A 21,915-nucleotide genomic window follows, 5' to 3' on the forward strand; every position below is an offset into this window, starting at 1 on the left:
AAATTAGCACAACCTTTTTACCTTAGATGATAAAAATCCCATCCATTCTCTTGACAGGTTATTTTTGCCTATCTACCCACACACATTCTACTCACTGCTCAAGGCCCTAAAATATCTTCCAGAATCTGAATTATATGAGTTAATGAAACAATTCAAATCCTACCACCTCCATAGGTCATCCTAGCTATTGTAGCTTATATGGTGGTCTCCAAATGCCTACAACATTATGGTCTTAATCAACAAACTGTCAAAAGAGTACTGTTAATTATTTACACTTGTGAAGATTATAGATATAATATACAAGTACTAGATAATATAATGTATAAATATATTAAAATAAATATGCATGTAGGGTATATTTTATTGTGGATTATATTGTGCATTACTTATTAGATATATATATATATTCATATATACTATGAGTATACATACACACACACAGTGTGCCTTTCTTATCATTAGGTCGAGATACTTCCCTAAATGACAGAAAAAAATGAAATTAATAGACCCATCTATTGCATACCAGTTTTGTCATTTTTAGAAAATTCTTACTCTACATTGAGTCTCAACTCACTCCTTCATAAGTGATGATAACATCTATCTTATCTATTTTATAGGACTGTGTATAAAAAAATGGGAATTTTATATTGAAAGCCTTGGGAAATTATTTAAAGCGCTCTGTACCTGTGAAGCACTATTATTATTGCAATCTGGATCTGGCTAAAGCTGGCATAGAAGTCTTTGAAGAGAGTCTTAAAAATGGTTTTTAAAAAGTTCAGTAGTTCCTGTGTGGTACAGCAGAAATGAATCCCACTAGTATTCGTGAAGATGCAGGTTTGATCCCTGGCCTCGCTCAGTGGGTTGGGGATCCAGCATTGCCATGAGCTGTGGTGTAGGTCACAGACGAGGCTTGGATCCCTTGTTGCTGTGGCTCTAGCGTAGGCCAGCAGCTATAGCTCCAATTCGACCCCCAGCCTGGGAACTTCCATATGCCGCAGGTACAGTCCTAAAAAAGCAAAAAAATTAAAAAAAAAAAAAAGTTAATAGTCAAGGGAGTAAATACATTTTCTAGGAGTGGGAAATACTGCTAGCAAGGGGCTGTAGTAGAGAATAAATATCAAACAATCTAGCAGTATGGACATTTTGGACCAAATAATGCTTTGCTGGGAGGGACTGGCGGGTACCTTGTAGGATGTTTAGCAGCAGCTCTGGCCTCTACCCAGTAGATGCCAGTAGCAAACCCATGATTGGGACACCGAAAACTTTCTAGATGTTGCCAACCACTGGTCTAATACTGGGAAGAAAATCACTGCATTAGACTTGATTAAAAATTTAAACAAATGTCTCATTTCATCTTTTTCACCATAACCATTTTGGAAATGCTCAGGATTTTCTCCTTAGTAACTCTGACCCTGAACAACACGCAATCAGATTCGCTGGAGTTGTCGCGAAGTTTGACATCTCCAATTAGAGGTTGTACCAGGTATAGGACGTGGAGTAAACAATCTCACACTTGCTAACAAACAACTTAGACAAACCCTTCTGGGAGAGAAACTTAAAACCTAATGATGCTACCTATCTAATTATTTTATTTCTCGCAGATTTACAATAGATATATTTTAGACTTCCCATGAAATGCAGCTTCATGCCTTTGGCAAATCTTTTAGAAATATGTGCGGTATTTTTCATACTGTGAAATATGAAGCTCCATCTATTTTCCTAAGTGCGAGCCCTTATTTTATTCATTGAGAATATTCTCTGTGATACAGTCCACACGGTTTAGATTCTCGGAACACAAGGTTCTGCAATCTGATTCCTTCTTTCCCTCCTCTGCCCTCACTCACCCTTTTTGGTCCTTTTATTTTCCTCATAAGATGAACCACTGCAAAAAGTAATCAGGGCACGACTGAACTTAGGGGTTTAATGGGTTTTTAAACGAGCATTGCTAATGTCATGCGATGTTCTTTGCTTGTCATCCTGACCTTCAACAAATTTTCTGATGTTCTGAGCAAGATTCCGGACGCTGCTGGGAAGATTCCAAGGATCTTGCTTGATGTGAAGCCTTAACCTTTTTGGACAACTCAGTTTTGGTTCCATTTCCTGCTGAAACTCTAAAAAACACAGAAAAGTGCTCTTAAGTCTCAACCATTTACCAGTTCACAAGCCCATAAACTACAGAATCCTTTTTCTTTCATTCCTGTGGTCCTCACCTAGCATCATGGCAGTAATTTCTTGAGCTCTATCACAGAAAAAAAAAAAATCTGTTAAATCTAAAATCTAAATCATATTATTGTCTTCTTATACGTGTTTACACACAGGAGCAAATTTAGATAAAAACTCGCTTTCAACATCCCAAAATGGATGTCAGAAAGCAGTAGCTCTAGGGCTTGGTTCTGCCTGGCAACCCCCATGCCCAAAGCCCAGTCTCCACCACTGGGCTACCACCGAGTAGGCTTGAAGCCTGATTTCAGCAAAAGCGACTCAGCACTTACAGCTCTTCAATTAACTCATTCGGTTTGGCCCCTATGGGCATTAAACTTTTTAAAGTTTCAAAGAAATCTAAAAGGTCCTATACTGGTTTATATATATATATATATATATATTCAACAATTGTCAAAATGGAAGTAGTATTAAGTGAATTGTGAAACTTGAGCAACCAGAATTTTTCTTCTCATGCCATGCTTTTGCTGTATGATTACACTGTCTCCCACTTTTGTTTCCCAATTGCCTCTAATAGTCACCTTTTAAACCTTACCTTGTAATCCTCGACCCGGCGTCAGGTACTTGGTTTGCTCAAAGGCTCTCACAACAGCTTGGCCTTTCAGGAGATTGGTAATGGAATCCACCTATCATGACAGCAGACATGTCTAAGAGTTTCCTAACTTCTCATTATGCATAAAAGATATTTCCAAGAGCAAGTTTTGTAAAATAACCTTTTTTCCCCTTAAAGCAACCATTATTTTTGAAATCCCATGCTGCTAGCAAAATCTATCTTTAAATATATACTGGGATAAACTCAGTTAATAACATTTACAATGACATCTCTTACTAGCCTACCCTATATTCATACAAAATATAAATTCACTTTACCAAAGGGGTAGGAGTTCTAGAATTATTTAAAAAACAAAAAACTTAAAAGTTACCATAATCCCTTTCAAAGTGGTAAAGAGTTCTACACTATGATTTTTGGTTATAGATATGCATTTTTTTAAAAAAATGCACAATACCCACATACATGAGCACCAAGATAATCTTGTGCTTCTTGAAATTAGGGATGAAGTTGAGCCAGAAATGTCATAAAGGAATTTGAAAACCCACAAAGAAAGAATAAAAAGAATAGCTCAAAGCCTTTTCTTCTAACTCCAAACTTCTTTTCCTATGCCTGAAAAGGACATTCCTGATGGTTTTGTGAAAAAAATACCCACGCCTGTCCCAGCCGTACCTGGCTGAAAAGATGCTCAAGGCAACTGTGTATCTTGTCCTGCTTATCATGTGAAATGCGAACATTCAGGGGAAGTTCATCGCCTAAATATAAAAAAAAAAACCAAACATTTACCTTATGTTTAACATTCCAAAGCACTTTAATGTAAATAAAGTAAAAAAGAATTCAACACGAGCTATTATTCCATTCATTAGTCCTCATGTTTGGAAAAAGAATCCCCAAAGCTGTAATAGCTATTAGACAGCAGATGATTGCTCCTTCGAAGCCGAGGGGAAAGCAGAGTGTCGCACAGGAAGGAACCCTGTGGTACCCACGTTAATGATTCTTTCAGATGGTGCATTTTTCTAATGGTCGAATAGTTGGAAGAAACTGCCTATTTCAAATTTAAGACTTTTCCCGGTTGCATGCAAAGTCTTTGTTTGGAGCATACACAAAATAAAACATTTGTGAGATATTTATATCTTCTTCTTTATATCTTTTTCTTGTCACCCCTTTCCCCATCACCCACACGTCAGGCTGGCTCAAGAGCTGCTACTGTCAAAATCCTGTTTCAAAGCCCACACCCCACCTCTCAACATACATAGTCAGCAATGCCCCCTGTCCCAGTAAAACTTACTGCCTGTGTCCCCATTATCCTTCACAGTATCAGAGAAAGATCATAGGTAGTTCCCGCTGCGGCACAGCGGAAACGAATCTAACTAGGAACCATGAGGTTGCGGGTTCCATTCCTGGCCTCTCTCAATAGGTTAAGGATCCGGCGTTGCCTTGAGCTGTGGTGTAGGTCGCAGATGCAGCTCGGATCTGGCATTGCTGTGGCTCTGGCGTGGGCTGGCGGCTACAACTCCAATTTGAGCCCTAGCCTGGGAACCTCATATGCTGCAGGTGTGGCCCTCGAAAAGACAAAAAAAGACCCCCCCCCAAAAAAAAATAAAGGACAAGAAAGACCATAAAACATCTCATATTCACACAAAAATTAGTTCGTTTCTTCCATCTTTTAAAAAAAAAATCACTCTGTCTATAAAGGGATAGGGAAATTAACTTTTGCAAGCAGGTAAAGCCAAAAGGCAAGGTATGTGGCCACCGAGGCTGGCTGAAAAAAAGGAAAAACGTACAAGGATCAAGACCAATTCATCCTTTAAGCCTAGCATCAAAAAACTCATGTGCCTTCACCAAACGCACCTGAGTCCATCTCGTCACTGTGGAAATACGAGCTGCACTGGCTGCTACAGATGCTGGTGAAGGAGGCAATGGAATTCCGGTTGCTGTTGCAGTCGCTGGAAGAATGAAGATGTCACTGTAACTGTGCCCTTGACAAAGCTTCCCTCCACTTCTTATGGGATAAATGTATTATGACACAGTGACATTTATGAAGATGCTTTATAGACATGTATGTGAAAGATACATTTGTTCAACTCACATATTATCTTACTTTAATTGGGGGGCACTCCTGCAGCATGTGGAAGCTCCCGGGCCAGGTATCAAACTTGAGCCACAGCAGTGACAATGCAGGATCCTTAAACAATTAGGCCACCAGAGAGTTCCCAATTATCTTATTTTTAAAAAAGGATCTTAGAAGTTCCTGTTGTGGCTCAGTGGGTTAAGAATCCAACTAGTACCCATGAGGATGCAGGTTTGACCACTGGTGGCCTCGATCAGTGGGTTAAGGATCCAGCACTGCCACAAGCTGAGGCATAGATCTCAGATGCAGCTCAGATGTGGCATTGCTGTGGCTGTTGGCACAGGCCAGCAGCTGTAGCTCAGATTCAACCCCTAACCTGGGAACTTCCATACACCATGGGTGCTGCTCTAAAAAGAAAAAAAAAAGGGGGGGGAGCTTACGTTCAATCATATTTCAAATTTTCTTAAATCATATTATCTAATCCTAAATGAATTATTCATTTATTTAATTTTTTTTCTTTTTATGGCCACACCTGCAGCATATGAAAGTTCCCAGGCTAGGACTTGAATTGGAGCTGCAGCTGCAGGCCTACACCACAGCCATACCAATGCTGGATCTCAGGCGCATCTATGACCTTTTGGCAATGGCGGATCCTTAACCCACCAAGCAAGGCCATGGATGGAACCCTCATCCTCATGGAGACTACATCAGGATCTTAATCCATGGAGCCACAATGGGAACTCCCTAAATGAATTTTTTAAATGTGTAGTTATCTACTGGAGTCAAACAAAACTTCAAATTCATCATAATCCATTTGATGGTATAGACCTGGAGTTGACTGGTTAAGAGAGAAAAAGTCTGGTTTCATGATTTCAGCCTTTCAACATTTTCCGGTAACTTAAACGATAACTTATCAATTGTGCTCTGAGCTCCTCCACCAGGAAGATGGCACTTGTCTCCACCCCAATGCCCAGCACAGGACATCACACCAGGTAAGGGCTTGATAATGGTGAACATCGAGGGAAAGAAAGATTGAAATGTTTGTTTATGAATATGGACACAAGACAGATTTCAGGAATAGTGAGGGAAACAAAATATTTGTTTTCCTTTCAAAATAAGTAAAAAAGACTCAGCTTTAAATTTATATTCAAGGAGTTCCCATCATGGCTCAGCAGTTAATGAACCTGACTAACATCCATGAGGACTCGGGTTCCATCCTTGGCCTCATTCAGTGGGTTAAGGATCTGGCATTGCCATGAGCTGTGGTGTAGGTCAAAGACATGGCTCAGATCCTGAGTTGCCGTGGCTGTGGTGCAGGCTGGCAGCTACAGCTCTGATTGGACCCCTAGCCTGGGAACCTCCACATGCCACGTGTTTGGTCCTAAAAAGCCAAAAAAAAAGAGACCAAAAATAAAACAAATAAATAAATTTATATTTAAAAGTCCTGTTTTATCCTAGAGGGAATCTGAGAGTGAGTTAAATTATCTGATGACTAGAAGTTGAGGTAAGAAAGTATTTTCATTTTATTTATTTACTGATTGATTGATCTTTTGCTTTTTAGGGCCACACTTGTGGTATATGGAAGTTCTCAGGCTAGGGGTTGAATTGGAGCTATGGCTGTTGGCCTACACCACAGTTATAGCAACACAGGATTCAAGCCACATCTGTGACCTACACCACAGCTCACAGCAACTCCAGATCCCCGACCCACTGAGCGAAGCCAGGGATCAAACATGCATCCTCATGGATACCTGTCAGTTTCATTTCCCCTGAGCTAAGATGGGAACTCCAAGAAAGTATTTTTAGATCTGTACTTTCCCTTTGGAAGAAACCACAGGTTCTTATTCAAGATCATACTGGTCTCCTTAGAAGCTCAAAAAAAATGAAATTGTAAAAATGAATGGTTTCATATATTATTAAATTCCTAGGTATAATTAATGCATGTATTCATTGAAATCCTTTTCACATAGAAGCTGGAACAGTAGAGTGGTTAATCAACTGTGAGCCAGAGCACCTGACTTCATAGGTAAATTGTATGACTCCTGTGGGCCTCAGCTTCCTTAGATATAAAATGCAGTTAATATCCGAACCTGCCACAGAGGCTCATGGGAGGAATTACGTGAAAACATCCTGTTCCCCCGAGTGTCTGGTAAAAATATGTTTTTAATGTGAGCTATTAGTTTGTGGTAAACATCGCTGGTGAGACAACTTTGATTTTACAGTAATTGCTAAATAGCTTTTCATTGTAAAACACTGTGTAATGAATAAGAGCGAATAAGACAGTTTCAGTCTTCAGTTAATGTGAATAAAACGGGAGGTTCTGAAGCTGCACACGTAGCACACAAGGCAGGTTACCACCAGCTTCAGGGAGGTGTCCAGAGATGTGAGGATTCAAAGGGGGGAAAAACATTCAATGAAGGGAGTTCACCGGAGGAACCATCACTCAAGCATCTGGTAAGAAGATGACCACAGAGTTTGGAGGGAAGGCGTTATGGGTTGCACTGCATCTGAGTCCAAATTCCTACGTCCAACACTCCGTATCCCAGAACATGACCTTATTTGGAGGGAGGGTCTTTACAGAGGTAATCAAGTTAAAATGAGTCATTAGTGGGAACCTTGATCCAGTATGACTGGTGTTCTTATAAGAGGAAATCTGGACATGGTGACATGCTTGGGAGAAAAAGGATGGGAAGAGACAGAGGGAGAAGATAGCCATCTGCAAGCCAAGAAGAGAGACGGGGACAGAGCCTTCCTTCACTGCCCTTGCAGAGAACCAGCCCAGCTGACATCTGGATTTCGGACTGTCAGCCCTAGTACTGTAGGATCATAAATAAACAAACTTCTGCTCTTCGAGCCACCCAGTTCTTGGTTCTCTCTGACTGCGGTCCTACCTACATTGTACAGAGGACATGTAGAGGAGAAAAAATGCACAAAGCTGGTCAGAGAGGCTAGCAAAAGAACCAAATCCACTGGCTACGCACATAGAATAAAAGGAGGAGAAACAAGATGAAAAGAACTCCTATTCCGCACCCAACAGTCCAATCATCAGAAACCGATATTCTCCAAAAAAAACTGTTAATGCAGGCACAACGCACTTATTTGCCATACATGTTACACAATCCATTAGAGAACAACAAATCTCCCAAATTAGGTCCACCCAGCTGGAGAATAAAAAGTAATAACCAAATTACTCAGGTAACTAAAGGGAAGACATTTGAAAGACGGTGACGTGTCACTTCACTTTGTCTAGGATGAGTAACAGCCAGCAGTTATTTTGTGGCAATAATAAACAAAAACAACAGTCAAAAATTTTTTTCAAGACCTTTGTGATAAATGCAGAGTCATATTTGACTTGGTTGATGAGATGAGTTTCAGGAATGAATGAATTACCTGTATGAGTCCCTGTTGCTGATGGTGTCATGACCCGAATCTTCCTGCTCATCTCCGACCATGTTAAAACAGACGCGTTTGCTGTTTCTCTCTCCCTTCTCGTTGTCACTGTCTGCTGGAGCTATGGACTCAGATGCCTTACGTTCCAATTTAGGAGAATGTGTTATCGAGGACAGAAGGCTGCAATGGGATGTGAAGAAAACAAAAAAGAGTAAGTACACATTTTCACACCGGCAGTGACAGATAACTACCTTGCTTGTTGAATATGACAAGTGGACAGATGTTTCTAGAGTGCTTCTTCTGTGTTTCACCTGAAATCAATATCTGATTGCCTAAAAAGCCTGTCGTTCAAAGTTCACTCTCTCCTCGCAACATCAATAATAGAAATGGCACACGACTTGGACGAGAAAGCTGTGTTCAAATCCAGGTTCTGCCCCTGATTAGCTGTGTTATCCTAGCAAACTCTGGCAGTTCTCTTTGACACCTATGAAATGTAGACAACAGGACCAGCCAGCCCACAGGGTTGCTGTGGGAAAGGAGTGCAACATAGTGTGGGTTCACAATGAGCGTCACCTTGCCTCTCTGCCATTGTTACTGCTATCACCACCATATGAAAATACTTGGAAACTTCGAAATGTTACCAGCTATTAAAACAAACACTAAATGGGTTTAAATCTCCTCGCTGTCTTGCCCTCAGACATCAGAAACCCAACCACCTGCCTCCTCCCACCTTGGGAGTTTCCCCAGGGCCTTCTCTATTTGTTAGGAAGAATATCATGTGGGTAAACCTTTCTCACACTCATGCAAACAGGAGTCCTGCCCGTCATGACCCTAAGATGCTAAACAGAGTCACATGCCAGGTGAAGACAGGAGGCAGCAAAGGCCAACCCAATATCATCCATAATCCAGCCATCAAGAAACATCATGAATCTGCCTAAAGCTCTTCCACTGGGCTCAAGGCTCAAACGCACTTTCAGACTCTGAACTGGCCTAACATTTGCTACAGACTCTGAGTTGCACTGATTCCACTAGGCTGAATGTTTGGCCATAAACAGTTCTTATGAGAATTGTCTAACTCAAATGACACAAAAATGGAATCCGGTTTACTATCAAACAATATGTTACAAAATTTGCAAAACAAATTGAACCGTATCTGAACAAACAGCATGGCTGCCCCAGCCAGCGACTGATTGCCTTCTATTCAGCAGCACGTATGCACATTTCTTGACGTTCATTTTTCCATAGCAAGGCCATGTTTGTTTTACCTCAAGACCATGAAAATGTCTTGTATCTCTTATTCATATCCCATAATGTCATATCCAATGCTGTGCATTGAGTAAATATGTGTACGGTACCACGCATTGCCCTTGGTGCTGTGCATACAGTTTACAAAACAAACACAAGTCCCTGCCCTCCTGGAGCTTAAATTCTACAGGGAGGAAACAAACAAGAAAGAAACTGTGTGGTATGTCACGTGGTGACAAGTGTTGAGGAGAAAAATAAAAAAAGAGAAAGAAGCCGGGGCTGCAACTTCAAATAGTGTCACCAGGTAAAGTCACTGTGAGATGAGAGGTGAATAATATTTCGGATGATAGCTGAATACTATTTTGGCATTTTACAGTTTTTAGACAGCGGGAAAATCAGGAAGCTGTGTTAGATGGCTCAGGACCCCGTGAAGCTATGAATTATTTTAAACACGTTCTTTCTATTTGGAAAGATACTTTTATGTCTCACAAGACAGACTGTGTATTTCTTCACTCCCTCCGCCCAAAAGATTAAAGCATTAGATGAACTCCAATTACCCAAGCTGCATACTGCACAGAGAGATGAACTCTGCATAGCAAAGAGGAAAGAGATGCAAGAGTTCTCATTCTGCAAGGAGTCCTCTGTGCTTTATGTATCTTTAAATTAGGAGTCATGGGGCTCAGTATACACACTTTTTTCAAAGCTCTCTGAATTGTATTCATATATTTGCTTTTCATTTTAAACAGCTGCAGTCAGGTTTACACTGACCCTGTGGGAACAAGTGTTGGGCTCACAAGCAAATGATGGAAAAACAGTGTTTCTGACACAGCGTTTTTTGTATAACATTTCTAGATTCCTATAAGTAATAAAATGCATAAAGCTGAATATTGGTGCTCACAGGAATATTTTCCTTTACTTTTGCTCGTCTACAGGGTGAGGCTCCCTCCAATCGCTTATAGGTCCATTGATTCTGAGTTAACATCCTGAGCCTACTGTTGGCCAGCTCAATCTCTGACTGATGCTCTGATGAACAGAGATTTTTGTTTGTAGTGGATTGCTTCTACCTGTGTATCTTCCATTAAATAGAGACTAAATGTCATCATCTTCTTCATCACAGCTAATATTTGCTGAACTCCTGTGACAGACGCTATGCTAAGAACCTAAGAGGTTATTAATTCATTCAATGGCAAAATCACCCTATAAAGTGTGTATCATTTTTATCATCATTACTGTTATCCTCATTTTAGAAATGGGGTGAGCGAGACACATGCACATACAAATACTTTGCAAACTAACCAGAACGCCCTCTCCCTGGGTATCACTCATCACTCTGGAGGGTGGAGGCGGTCATGAGCGCTGCCCACCACCCCCATGGGTGCTGCACGTGACTGGGTGGGCCCCCTCCCCCAGCGAGGGTAGGGGTGACCACGTGTCTTGCTTATGCCAATGCAATGTGAGTAGAGGTGACACAGAACCCTCCCGGGTGGAAGGCTTTATGCACGTGTGCTCTCTGCCTCATGCCCTCTTCCTCCTGTGACAACCTGTGACATTCTAGCCCTAGAGGCTCTGCCCACCTGGACCTTGAGCGAGGTCATCTTGGAGCAGAGACCCTGTGACCTGGATGGATGTGGAAAGTGAGCAAGACAAAACTTTACTGTTTCATCTGTGAGGTTTTAGACTTTTTGTCAACAGTGAAAGGAGTTTCAAAACGAAACAACTATATAGAAAGCAGGATGTCTTGAGGAGTAAGACCTGAGTGACTATGACTCAGGAGTGTCGCTTGGTCCTAGGGAAGTAGGCATAGCCTCTTCACAGATCAGCTGTCAGCCTAATACTTGAGTTCCTAGGAGGCTGGCCAGGCTGACCTCAGGAGCAGGACTGGCCAGGCAACGGGGTGTCACATTCTAGAATTGGAAAGAAGCTAGTGCAGCGGGAGCTCATGGGAACGGGCTTGGAGAGGGGGATGGGGGCAAATCGGGTAGGGAGGTGCAGACCAAAGCAATACATCTGGTACTACTTTTGTTGCACTGCAACGCCGTCACATGGTTTTGAGCAGGGGACCAGTGCAATTTACCCTGACAGATCCCTCTGGCACCTGCTGAATGGAGAATGTATTTGATGGAGAGGCACAGCTGGAAACTCTTCTGCTGGTCTAATGATGGTGACCCAGTCTAAGGTGAGGCGGTGGACACATCCTGAGGTGTAACTGACAGAACTCACAAGGTACTGGAGGTGAAAGGGAAGGAAACAGAAGGTATCAAAGATGATACCTAGATTCTGACTTGATAAACCAAGGAGATGGAGACTACTTTACTGAGAAGGGGGGTGACCTTGATGGCGGCTCGGCAGGAGGGCAGCCGGGGGGTGGGGGGTCCCAAGCAGACATGAATTTCAGAAACAAATCTAAGTTTGAGGTGTCTTTGATACAGCCCAGTGGTTCATAACCCAACCCATAGCTAGACTGGGAGAAGGGGAAATGTCAGACTCTGAATTGGCATAAAACTTGCTACAGACTCTGAGTCACACGGATTCCACCAGGCTGAGAGTTTGGCCATAAAACGGTTCTTATTAGAATTAACTCAAAATGACACAAAAATGAAATCAGTCTTTACTATCAAACACGGTGCCATAAAACTTGCACAACAAAGGAAACCATTCCTGAAGAAACAGCCTGGGCATGGCTTCCCCAGGCAACAACTGTCTTCTCATTTACCAAACACAGATGACATTCTGTTCTACTCTGCGGCACGTATGCACCTTTCTGCGCACCTCATTTTTCCATAGCAAGGCCATGTTTGTTTTACCTCAAGACCATGAAAATGTTTTATACCTCTTACTCATATCCCATAACGTCACATAAGCCCCTATGTAATACCTGTTATTTTTTTTTTGTGAAACTGTGTCCACTTTAATACACTTAATGCATTTACCAGCAAAATACTTGAGAAAACCTTGGAAGTTAACTCCACCACCAGCCCTGCTGTTCCCATCTGTAACCCCCAGCTCGCTAGCTGTCCTATAATATGTTTTGTCCACCATTCAATCCTGGAACATTTGGCACCTGCAAAGAGAAGTCCATTCTCCAAGTTCCCATCTCTACCAGCCCCCAATACTCCTTATTCATTTCCTTCCCGTGAGACCACACAGCCTCAATTTTACAATCCTGTCAAAGGTTTTGGACACTCCATGAATTACTTTCCCTTTTACTCAGGTCTCATACCTAAGCATCACTAACCAGTAAAGAGCCCATTAAAGGGCAAAAGTATTTAGCTTTCCAAAACGGAAGAGGAATCACAAAGTCTTGACGAAATACTTTTTTTTTTTTTTTTTTTGCTTTTTTGCTTTTTAGGGCCACATCTGTGGCATATGGAAAGTTCCCAGGTTAGGGTTCAAGCTGGAGCTACAGCTGCTGGTCTACACCACAGCCACAGCAACACAGGATCTGAGCCGTGTCTGCGACCTACACCACGGCTCACAGCAATGCCGGATCCTTAACTCACTGAGCAAGGCCAGTGATCAAACCCACATCCTCACGGATACCAGTCAGGTTCATTACTGCTGAACCACAAAGACAACTCCTTTATTTTTTTTGGCTTTGACCAAATTCTTAACATCGCCTTATTTCCCGTACTAGATGGCAAATCTGTCTCTAGTTCTATTTTTGGATCTGACAGAGCAGGAGGATATAGTACAATATCTATGTGGTTTTTCTTTTTTCTTTTTGGTCTTTAGGGCCACATCTGGGGCATATGGAGGTTCCCAGGCTAGGGGTCTAATCAGAGCTGTAGCCGTCGGCCTACGCCACAGCCATAGCAACGCCAGATCCAAGTCCTGTCTGTGACCTACACCACAGCTCACAGCAACACCGGATCCTTAACCCGCTGGTCGAGGCTGGGGATCAAACCCGCAACCTCGTGGTTCCTGGTTGGACTCATTTCCACTGGGCCACGACGGGAACTCCAGTACCTATGTGTTACAGGACATTTTATCCTAGAAGTGTTTCCAAGTGACAGGGAAACCAGACTTCATGGTAAGACCAGGGCCAAGCTCAGCACCAGGCCCTTGCACAGAGGTGCGTGACTTTGAGAAAGGCCAAGTGGGAGGTGGTGAAGCAGTGTTCTTAAAACGTGGCCAAACCTCTGAGATCTGCCTCTCTACTCTGCAGCGGCAGTTATGTCGGATGAAGAACAATTACTACACAGTGAGAAAACTGTTTGGTAACTAGCGTTTTCAATAATTTGTCCAGCTTGGCTGCACAGCAGCATCTCTGAATGGGGCAGTGGGAATATAGGCACTTGGTCAACTGCACCGTCTTAAAGTGATTATTTTACATGTTGAATTACGTGGAGCATATTTATATTTAGAATTAAATTATTTGGTGCACACAGAGAAGCCCAAGGAAGTTTCTCAAATCATTTGCTCATTTCATGTCACTCTCCTAATAAACACGCACAGTTGGTGAAGGCTTTTAGAATAACAGTGGGGAAATCGTAACTAAAAGTAGGTAATCATTTTAAGTAGGTTTTGGTTAATAAAAATAGATTAACTCTCTTTCTGAAACTAGCACATTAAATATAAAGCATATTAAACTAAGTAAAGGGAGTGCCTTGGCTCTAACCATTTTCTTGAAAAGACATTCACGTGAGCCTAACTTCTTTTTTTAAAAAAAGTCAATAAATTAACAAAGTCTGGAGAAGTGCCAGGCAGTACTGGGTCATCAATGCATTAGAGACCCAGTCTCCAAGGCAGTGTTCACGCAGGCACATCAATAAACCTGCCATTAACAAAGAACTCATCTGAAAAGGAGGAATAATAACTCTTGGTTTAACTGGAAGCGTGGGATTGGTCCAGGTGTTCTAAAACCCCTCGGAGATCTAGGATACAGGATTCAATGCCACTATCTATTGCCTTTTTACTACAGAGTCTTCTTCCTGAACTTTCTAACATACTTCAGGGGAAAAAAAAGAAACTGGTTTCTAGAATATATATAATAAAATCAATTTATTAAATCAAGTAAAATAATGTTCTAAAACATTAACTTCTCTGTAATAAGATCATTCTAAAACAATTCCAAATATCCTACCATTGCTTTTAACAAAACCTCACTTGTTCTCTAGGTAACTCCAAACTGTTTAATCTGTCCATAAACGGAGTGGTCACAATATAAGGTAACAAGGGTTACAAGTAATTTTTTGAAAACTAGTGAATCAGACAAAGGAAAACACCATTTCAATTCTCAATTAACTCATAAAAATGTCAGAAATAGCAGAGAGTAACTGTTTTATTAGTATAATGTCTAATTACAACAAATGCTTAGAATAATTTCTCAATATTGCACGTCAAAAGTGAATTATCTGTGGAAGCAGAGATGAGGTGTGTGGACTAAATAATGCACATGTGACAGCAATCGAAATCTGTCCCTTCATAAAGAGTACAACGTCACCTTACTTCCCATACTAGATGGTCCTTATACCATTTTCAGATTCTACTACCTCTGATATAGTCAACAATTTCAGTCCCCTGAGTGACAGGCAAGCATGTCAAGCACTAGACTGATGGCTTTTCATATTCATTTTCATAATTTTCATCACAAACATACAACTTTTTTTATTATTCACCCCCATTCTATACCAGCAAAACTGAGCTGCCCCAAATCCCACATTATTTTGACAACCCAGAGCCGCCTTGACTACATGTGATGCAGTCTCACACACCGCCATGTGACAGAACAGCCAGCCCCCAGAGTTCAGCCAATTCTCCAACCATCACATTCTCAAAGAAGAACCAGAGGTGATCTCTTTGGAAAAATTGTATTGAACCCTCTCCTCTGTTCTTGGTAAAAGTTTCCAAATTACTGGTGCAGCTATTTGGCTCATTGCTTAAGGAAACCATTAATTCAATCAGAAGAGAAAAAAAAAAGGTGTTGGTTATTGATCCTAAGGTTATGTAATATTTCTTTGCTAGTTTATCAAATATTCTAAGGATACAGCATATTTTCCCTTTTTTCATAAACATCTATTGAGCATATATCCGCCAAATATTGTGTTCTGGCCTATAAAGACAGAAGGAATCCCTATGCACAGTGCATATGCTTACAACCATGTCGCTCAGGTTAACATTTGCACACGGAAACTTCATTAGCATTTTCTCTATGAAAGAATTTTGTTGTTCTCTTCCCTGAGGTTCACTGCTTCCTTCAAATACAGATCTATATAGGTGCCATGTTTTATCATTTTTAAGGTGTTGGAATGAAGAGGATCTATATCCTTAGCAAAAATTCCTCCATTGTCAAATACTAAAGAGAGAATAGGCGTATGTGCAAAAGTCACATTTCCTACAGGTATTTGATTAGGTATGTTTGAAAGTACAGTAGAGAATTCCTGTTGTGGCTCAATGGTAACGGACCTGACCAGTATCCATGAGGATGTGGGTTTGATCCCTGGCCTTGCTCAATGGGCTAAGGGTCAGGTGTTGCCATGAGCTGCAGTGTAGGTCCCAGATGTGGCTCGGATCTGGTGTTGCTGTGGCTATGGGTGGCGGCTGGCAACTGCAGCTCCAATTTGGCCCCTAGCCTGGGAACCTCCATATGCCACACATGCAGCCCTGAAAAGCAAAGAAAGTAAAAATTAAAAAAAAGGATTAAAAAAAATAAAAGTACAGTCAATAAAATACTTACTCATCTATTTGACAAACACACAACTCCACCTCTTTCAGTGCAGTCTGCAGCTTGCCCAGCAGTTTGTGATAGATATCTTGGGTTTCCAAGTCTTCTTCTTTTAACAAATACCGGAGACCATGCCCGTCTTGCTGTCCCAGAGACAGACCTGAAGGGGCTGCCATGGTCGTAATTGTGTGTTGGATATAGACCATGGGGCTCAGCTTTCCTGAGGAGGTAACATCATTTCACAGAAATAGTTATGACCTTTAACTTACAGTAACCACCCCGGGTGATCCATTTTAGATGCCCCAGCTAACATACAATAAAATGCCAATCCAAAGCTGAGTTTCATTTAGGAATTAAAACTGATGGAGAGCTGTGATCTAAAACTAGGAATACAGTTTGATCCCTGGGTCCCACCATGGTGGGTGGAATGGCCTGGCTTCCTTTGTAGCTGCTCCTTCTGTATTTTTCTCATTGTTTTAGGGCCATTTCAGTGAGCGATTTCACAGCAAGATGAGCTGTGCCTATCATGCATGGAAAGACAATCATTCTCAGAGGAAAGGTAATCCAAAGGCACAGGTCCATTTTCATTCTACCAACACTTATGTGTAATTATACAAATGATTAGAGTGAGGGAGCCTTTCTTTATAAAATCTCAGCCTTGCTTACACACCAGGGACCTGTCCAGTTACAGGGATGGGGGAATAATTTTGATCAAGTTTAAAAATCTAACCTACCTTGCTCTGACTTATTTTCTTTATCGTGAGAATTAGGCTTCCTACTATCCAACTGGACACCAAATGCACTTCCCAGGGAAGTGGATGTTTTGGGGTAAGAAACTTCCATCACATTGACATGGCAGTTGGTCGGGCAGAAATCACTGCTGTGCAGCGGGGAGATTTTCGATTTGGCCTGTTTAAAGGTGGGCCAGGCTCTATTCTTCAGGACCCGAGAAAACTGTAAATGAAAGAAGTCAGAAAAAGCAGTTGAACACACGGTGGTAATGCAAACATCCCTATAAAAATCCAGAGAAAATTAAATCACGTCAACGAGAATGAGTGAAATAAATTATAAGTTGTTAGAAATTAAGCCATTATCTAAACCTCCCCCTAGAGTCTTAGAAAAGCAAAGCAATATGAGCAGCAAATGCCTATGGTTCCTTTGAAACTCTGATTGCAATGTAAGTGCTGAGAGAAATGAATTTAAGGGATCAATACTACTTGCCAAGACTCAAATCCACAGGATGAGAGTCTGATAAAGAAATCAAACCAGCATCCTAGGACACCAAGATAGGAACACAATATTTAAAGCAAAGCTGGGTGGGAGAACAGGGTAGCTGTGAGGTCAAGGGTGGGAGAAGAGGAATTATTCCAAACATTGTCAGAAAGCCAACCCACTCCCAAGTCTGTGACAGGTTAAACAGCACAGCATGGTGGCGGTGACACCAAATGACTGGACAATTGGGAGACCCGACAGTACTTCCCACACCTCCTGCTCATCACTGCTGAGCCTTGGGTCAGGATCAGCTTGAAGAGCGGCATGGACTCTGCTTCTGTGCCACTGAGAATAAAGTGATGCTCAGGGGATTTACATAATGTCCATGGAGTCACTCCACTATCTAAAACCCTGTCGTCCAAACCCAGAGTCTGTACTTGTCATGGTCTATACAGCCATCCACCCAAAGTCTGGCCCCTTCCTGGTTTATTTATCTCCAGCTCTCTTCCCCTTGCTCCCAGTGCTCCTTCCAGACTTCACTCAGTTCCTCTCACACACCATCTACTCATCCGAGATCTTTGTCCAGGCTATTCATGGTACCCAAAATATTCTTCCATTGCTTTCAAACTTTCTCCTATGCATTTTCAAGTCCTATGAAATCATCAAGAGACCTTCCTTGAGCCCTGGATCTAGGTTCAGTTTTCCTGGTTAGGTGCTAGGTGACAGCACACTGTAACCCTCCTTACAATTATGACTGATTTTCTGATTCCATCTCGCTTAGCAGACGGTGAGTTCCGTGAGTGTAATGCTTACATTTGTCTTGTGCGCCATAAACAGGCATCTCAGAACTGAACTGTAGTTTCAAAAGCAAAAGACTGAGAGCCACCAGCTTCCTGGGTTTTAGTCAAGGCGTCCCAATAACTCATGTCATGCTGGGCAAGTCACTGTCTTTGTCGCTTTTAGTAAAATGTGGAATGTGGATTACATAATCTCTACGCTTTCCTCTTCCTCAAAAACTATAACCTATCTACTTATTCTACTAGCAGGGTAGTAATCTGAAGAGACTAAAAATGAATACTACCACTGGTTACTAATTTTACTGGGTTAAATGTAAGAATAGAGATGGGACATCTGAAATCACATCTGGAGTTCCTTGGTGGCTCAGTGGGTTGAGGATCTGATGTTATCTCTGCTGGGACGTGGCCAAAAAAAGTTACATCTTATAAATATAACCTCACCATTAGAATAGGAGCTATCTGATCTGCATATTAAACTGTGCTTTCAAGTCCCTTGTCAAAAGCTATCTACTCAACAACATGCTAACACACAGTAGGACTCTCAATGGAACTGGAGTGAAGTGCAGGAGGCTATTGGCAAAATTATTAACACATTTGACAGTGATCTGTAGTGAAAAGACCTAAACACTGAAAGACAGGAAGGCATTTAGAGAATTCTAACTGAGAGATCTACCACTCGGTTTACTAACAAAGAAACTGTGACCTGGAGACTTAGCTTGGACAGACCTAGGATTTAAGGCCAGATGCAAACTTTCACTCAGATATTCTTTTCTGCTACAGTCGCAGGATAACAACCTCAGGTGAGGCTCCCACTGTGCACACAAAGGCAGGGAAATACATTTTATGAGGTCACAGTATCCACTGCTATAAGCAGCTATGCTTCTCTTGCCTTCTTTCATTTTAACCAATTGCTCCTTCATTCAAAAATATGAAGAGTGGCATCTATTCCAGCTCCTGTGCTAAGTGCTGAAGACCTGTACCCTTGCCCTCATGGAATTCGTGGTCTAGTAGGGGACACAGGTAAAAACAATATAATATCACCCTTATATATAACAATTATATGATTACAATGATCTGTAATACATATATATATATACACACACACATATATATACATATGTGTATATATATATACACACATGTAACTCATATATATGTAACAATTACATAATAAATATGATAGATAGACAGACAATTAGAAATTTTAGTAAGTGCTGTGAAGGAAAGTGGACAGCGTGAGGTCATGTTATCACGGGAGCAATTAGGCAGAGAAGAGGGGAGATTCCCTCTGCCGTGGGACTGGTTTCCCGCAGCTGCCATGTATCTATCTCAATGGAAATGTCTGCCTATGCCCTCTCCCATGGGCTCAGAAGGGGGGTGTAACCACATGTCTGAATGTGTGTGAATACTTTCAAAGAGTAAGTGGCCCTTCTTTGATAAGAGCCTCCCTTAGGGAAGGAAGAGCCTTATGAAAGCAGTGCCGTCATCCACCCTGGGGCGTCCCTAGGAGAGGGGGAGAGGGTGGGGGACTCCAGAGTCAAAGTCCTGGAAATACGCTCAATGTATTTGAAGATCAAAAATGTGCTGGCAGACAGCATGCCCTGCTAGTTAATGGTGGACTCCTTCTGTAATGCAGACCTAAAATGAGCAAGGCTGAACACTAGTATTGACCGTGGCGGGCACACAAGAACACTGATCGATCGTGCCATACAGTAGTAAAGGGCCCTGGAAAGGTAGACCCGGCATCATTTTAAGCAACATCAAAGGAAACACTGAGCTCATTCTTTCTTTTTGCTTTTTAGGGCTGCACCCATGGCATATGCAGGCTAGGGGGTCTAACTGGAGCAACAGCTGCCGGCCTACACCACAGCCACAGCAATGCAGGATCTGAGCCACATCTGCAACCTAAACCACAGCTCACAGCAAGGCCAGATCCTTAACCCACTGAGCAAAGCCAGGGATTGAACCTGCAACTTCATGGTTCCTAGTCAGATTCGTTTCCACTGCACCATGACGGGAAATCCTACATTCATCTATTTTGGAGAAGCTCACAAGGAAAGACAAAAGCTCTTTTCCAAAAACTAAAAATCGCCGATTATGCAATAAAGGAACGTATAGGGTGTGGGATGGGGGGTGGGAATGAGTTGGGACAAACAATGTGTGAGACCTCTCTTGGATAGCATAGCTCAGGCTCCTATCCTGCTTCATTCTTTCATCCAGCAATGGTCTATCCAGGGCTCTGAAACCAGACACTGCTCTAGGCACCTTGGGAAACAAGGATGAACAAAGATTCCTGCCTTTTGGGCGGTTATATTCAATGAGATGAGAGGCAAATAATAAACATAGTAAGTCAATTATATCATGTTAGATGATGATAAATGCAATTGAAAACACAGCAAACAGGGTAAAAGGTTTGGGAGTTTCAGAGGTGAGGCGAAGAATGAATTGCCAGTTGTAACTGGGTGATCAGGGCAGGCCTCACCGGGAAGCTGATGTTTCAACAAAATGTAAAAGGAAGGGGGGTTGGGCATGTGGACGCCTCGAGGAGAAGCCTTCCTGGCAGAGGGCACATCCCCTGCAAAGCCCCATGGGTGGTGTGTTCAATGAGCATCAAGAAGACTAGCGTGGCCAGAGCAGGGGGGTGGTGGGGGGGAGAGAGAGGAGGAGGGATTGGACAGATATTGGGCAGAAGGAGGACACAGATCACAGAGGACCTTGGAGGCCCCTGGAAGGACTTAGCTTTCACTGTGACTGAAGTTCACAGACATTTAGAACAGACGGCAGGTGAGCAAGGGTGAAAGCCAGAAGGCCACCCATGGGAATGATGTCAGTGGCCCACCCTAGGCTGTCAGAAACAGAGGCAGAGAGAAAAGGCTGCATATTTTGAAGGTAGAGCCCAGAGACTGGTGCAATGAACGCATTCAGGGTCTTTAGACTGAGCAGTGAGGAGGATGGGTCTAATTCTGAGAGAGAAAACAGCAGATCGTGAAGGGGTGACATCGGGAGTTCATTTTGTGCATGTGAAGCTTAAGATATTTTTAGACCCAAACGAAGAAGTCGGATGGGCCAGGAGACAATGAGATCCCCAGGGAGGGTGGGAGCAGAGAAAGAAAAAGAGACCAGGTCCTGAGCCCTGGGACATTGCTATATGAGGAGTTAGAAGAAAAAGGCAGAACCAGCATGGGAGTCTGTTAATTAACCTCCAAGAAGACAAAACTGGCATAGGGAGTGTCACAGAAAACTGCTCAAGAGAGGTACAAGGTCAACTGCATCAGATGCCACAAGGTCTACAGTCATGACAGTGAATGAGCTTTGGCAAGATATAGGTCACCGGTCACCTAAGAGCGAGCCTGTGGAAGGGACCAGAGCCCAACTTGAGCATGCTGACAATGAAAGGTGAGTGACACAGCAGGTGTGGACAGTGAGTGTGGGTAGCTCTTTTCAGGACAGAGATCAAAGAAATGGAACAGGAGGTAGATAGGCGTGTGAGAGCCAAGGGAAGTATTTATTTTTTAACATAGCTCTTGAGGCATATTTGTGTATTGACAGAAATATGTAATCCTTGGAAAAGGAACTTTAAGTTTTTAAAGCACTGGTAGAAAATTCATGAATTATTGAGCCTGAAAACACATTTAGATCCAATTACAGTCTCCTGACTAAAAGTCAAAAATAATAACATAGGGAGTTCCCGTTGTGGCTCAGTGGTTAACAAATCCGACTAGGAACCATGAGGTTGCAGGTTTGATCCCTGGCCTCGCTCAGTGGG

General features: G+C 42.2%; 1 protein-coding gene across 1 annotated transcript in view; it reads right to left on the reverse strand.

Moving 5' to 3' along the window:
• Positions 1 to 21,915, reverse strand: part of PREX2 (phosphatidylinositol-3,4,5-trisphosphate dependent Rac exchange factor 2) — a 280,051-nt gene that overhangs the window by 95,147 nt on the left and 162,989 nt on the right. The window contains exons 24-30 of the mRNA XM_047783794.1: positions 16,875 to 17,094; positions 16,153 to 16,360; positions 8,232 to 8,411; positions 4,622 to 4,716; positions 3,443 to 3,525; positions 2,756 to 2,846; positions 1,983 to 2,111 (exon numbers count right to left, since the gene is read on the reverse strand). Coding sequence (XP_047639750.1) covers positions 1,983 to 2,111; positions 2,756 to 2,846; positions 3,443 to 3,525; positions 4,622 to 4,716; positions 8,232 to 8,411; positions 16,153 to 16,360; positions 16,875 to 17,094 — 1,006 coding nt within the window. The remainder of the gene's footprint in view (positions 1 to 1,982; positions 2,112 to 2,755; positions 2,847 to 3,442; positions 3,526 to 4,621; positions 4,717 to 8,231; positions 8,412 to 16,152; positions 16,361 to 16,874; positions 17,095 to 21,915) is intronic.

Source organism: Phacochoerus africanus, chromosome 6 (genome assembly GCF_016906955.1).
Source record: "Phacochoerus africanus isolate WHEZ1 chromosome 6, ROS_Pafr_v1, whole genome shotgun sequence".
NCBI classification, from domain to species: Eukaryota; Metazoa; Chordata; class Mammalia; order Artiodactyla; family Suidae; genus Phacochoerus; species Phacochoerus africanus.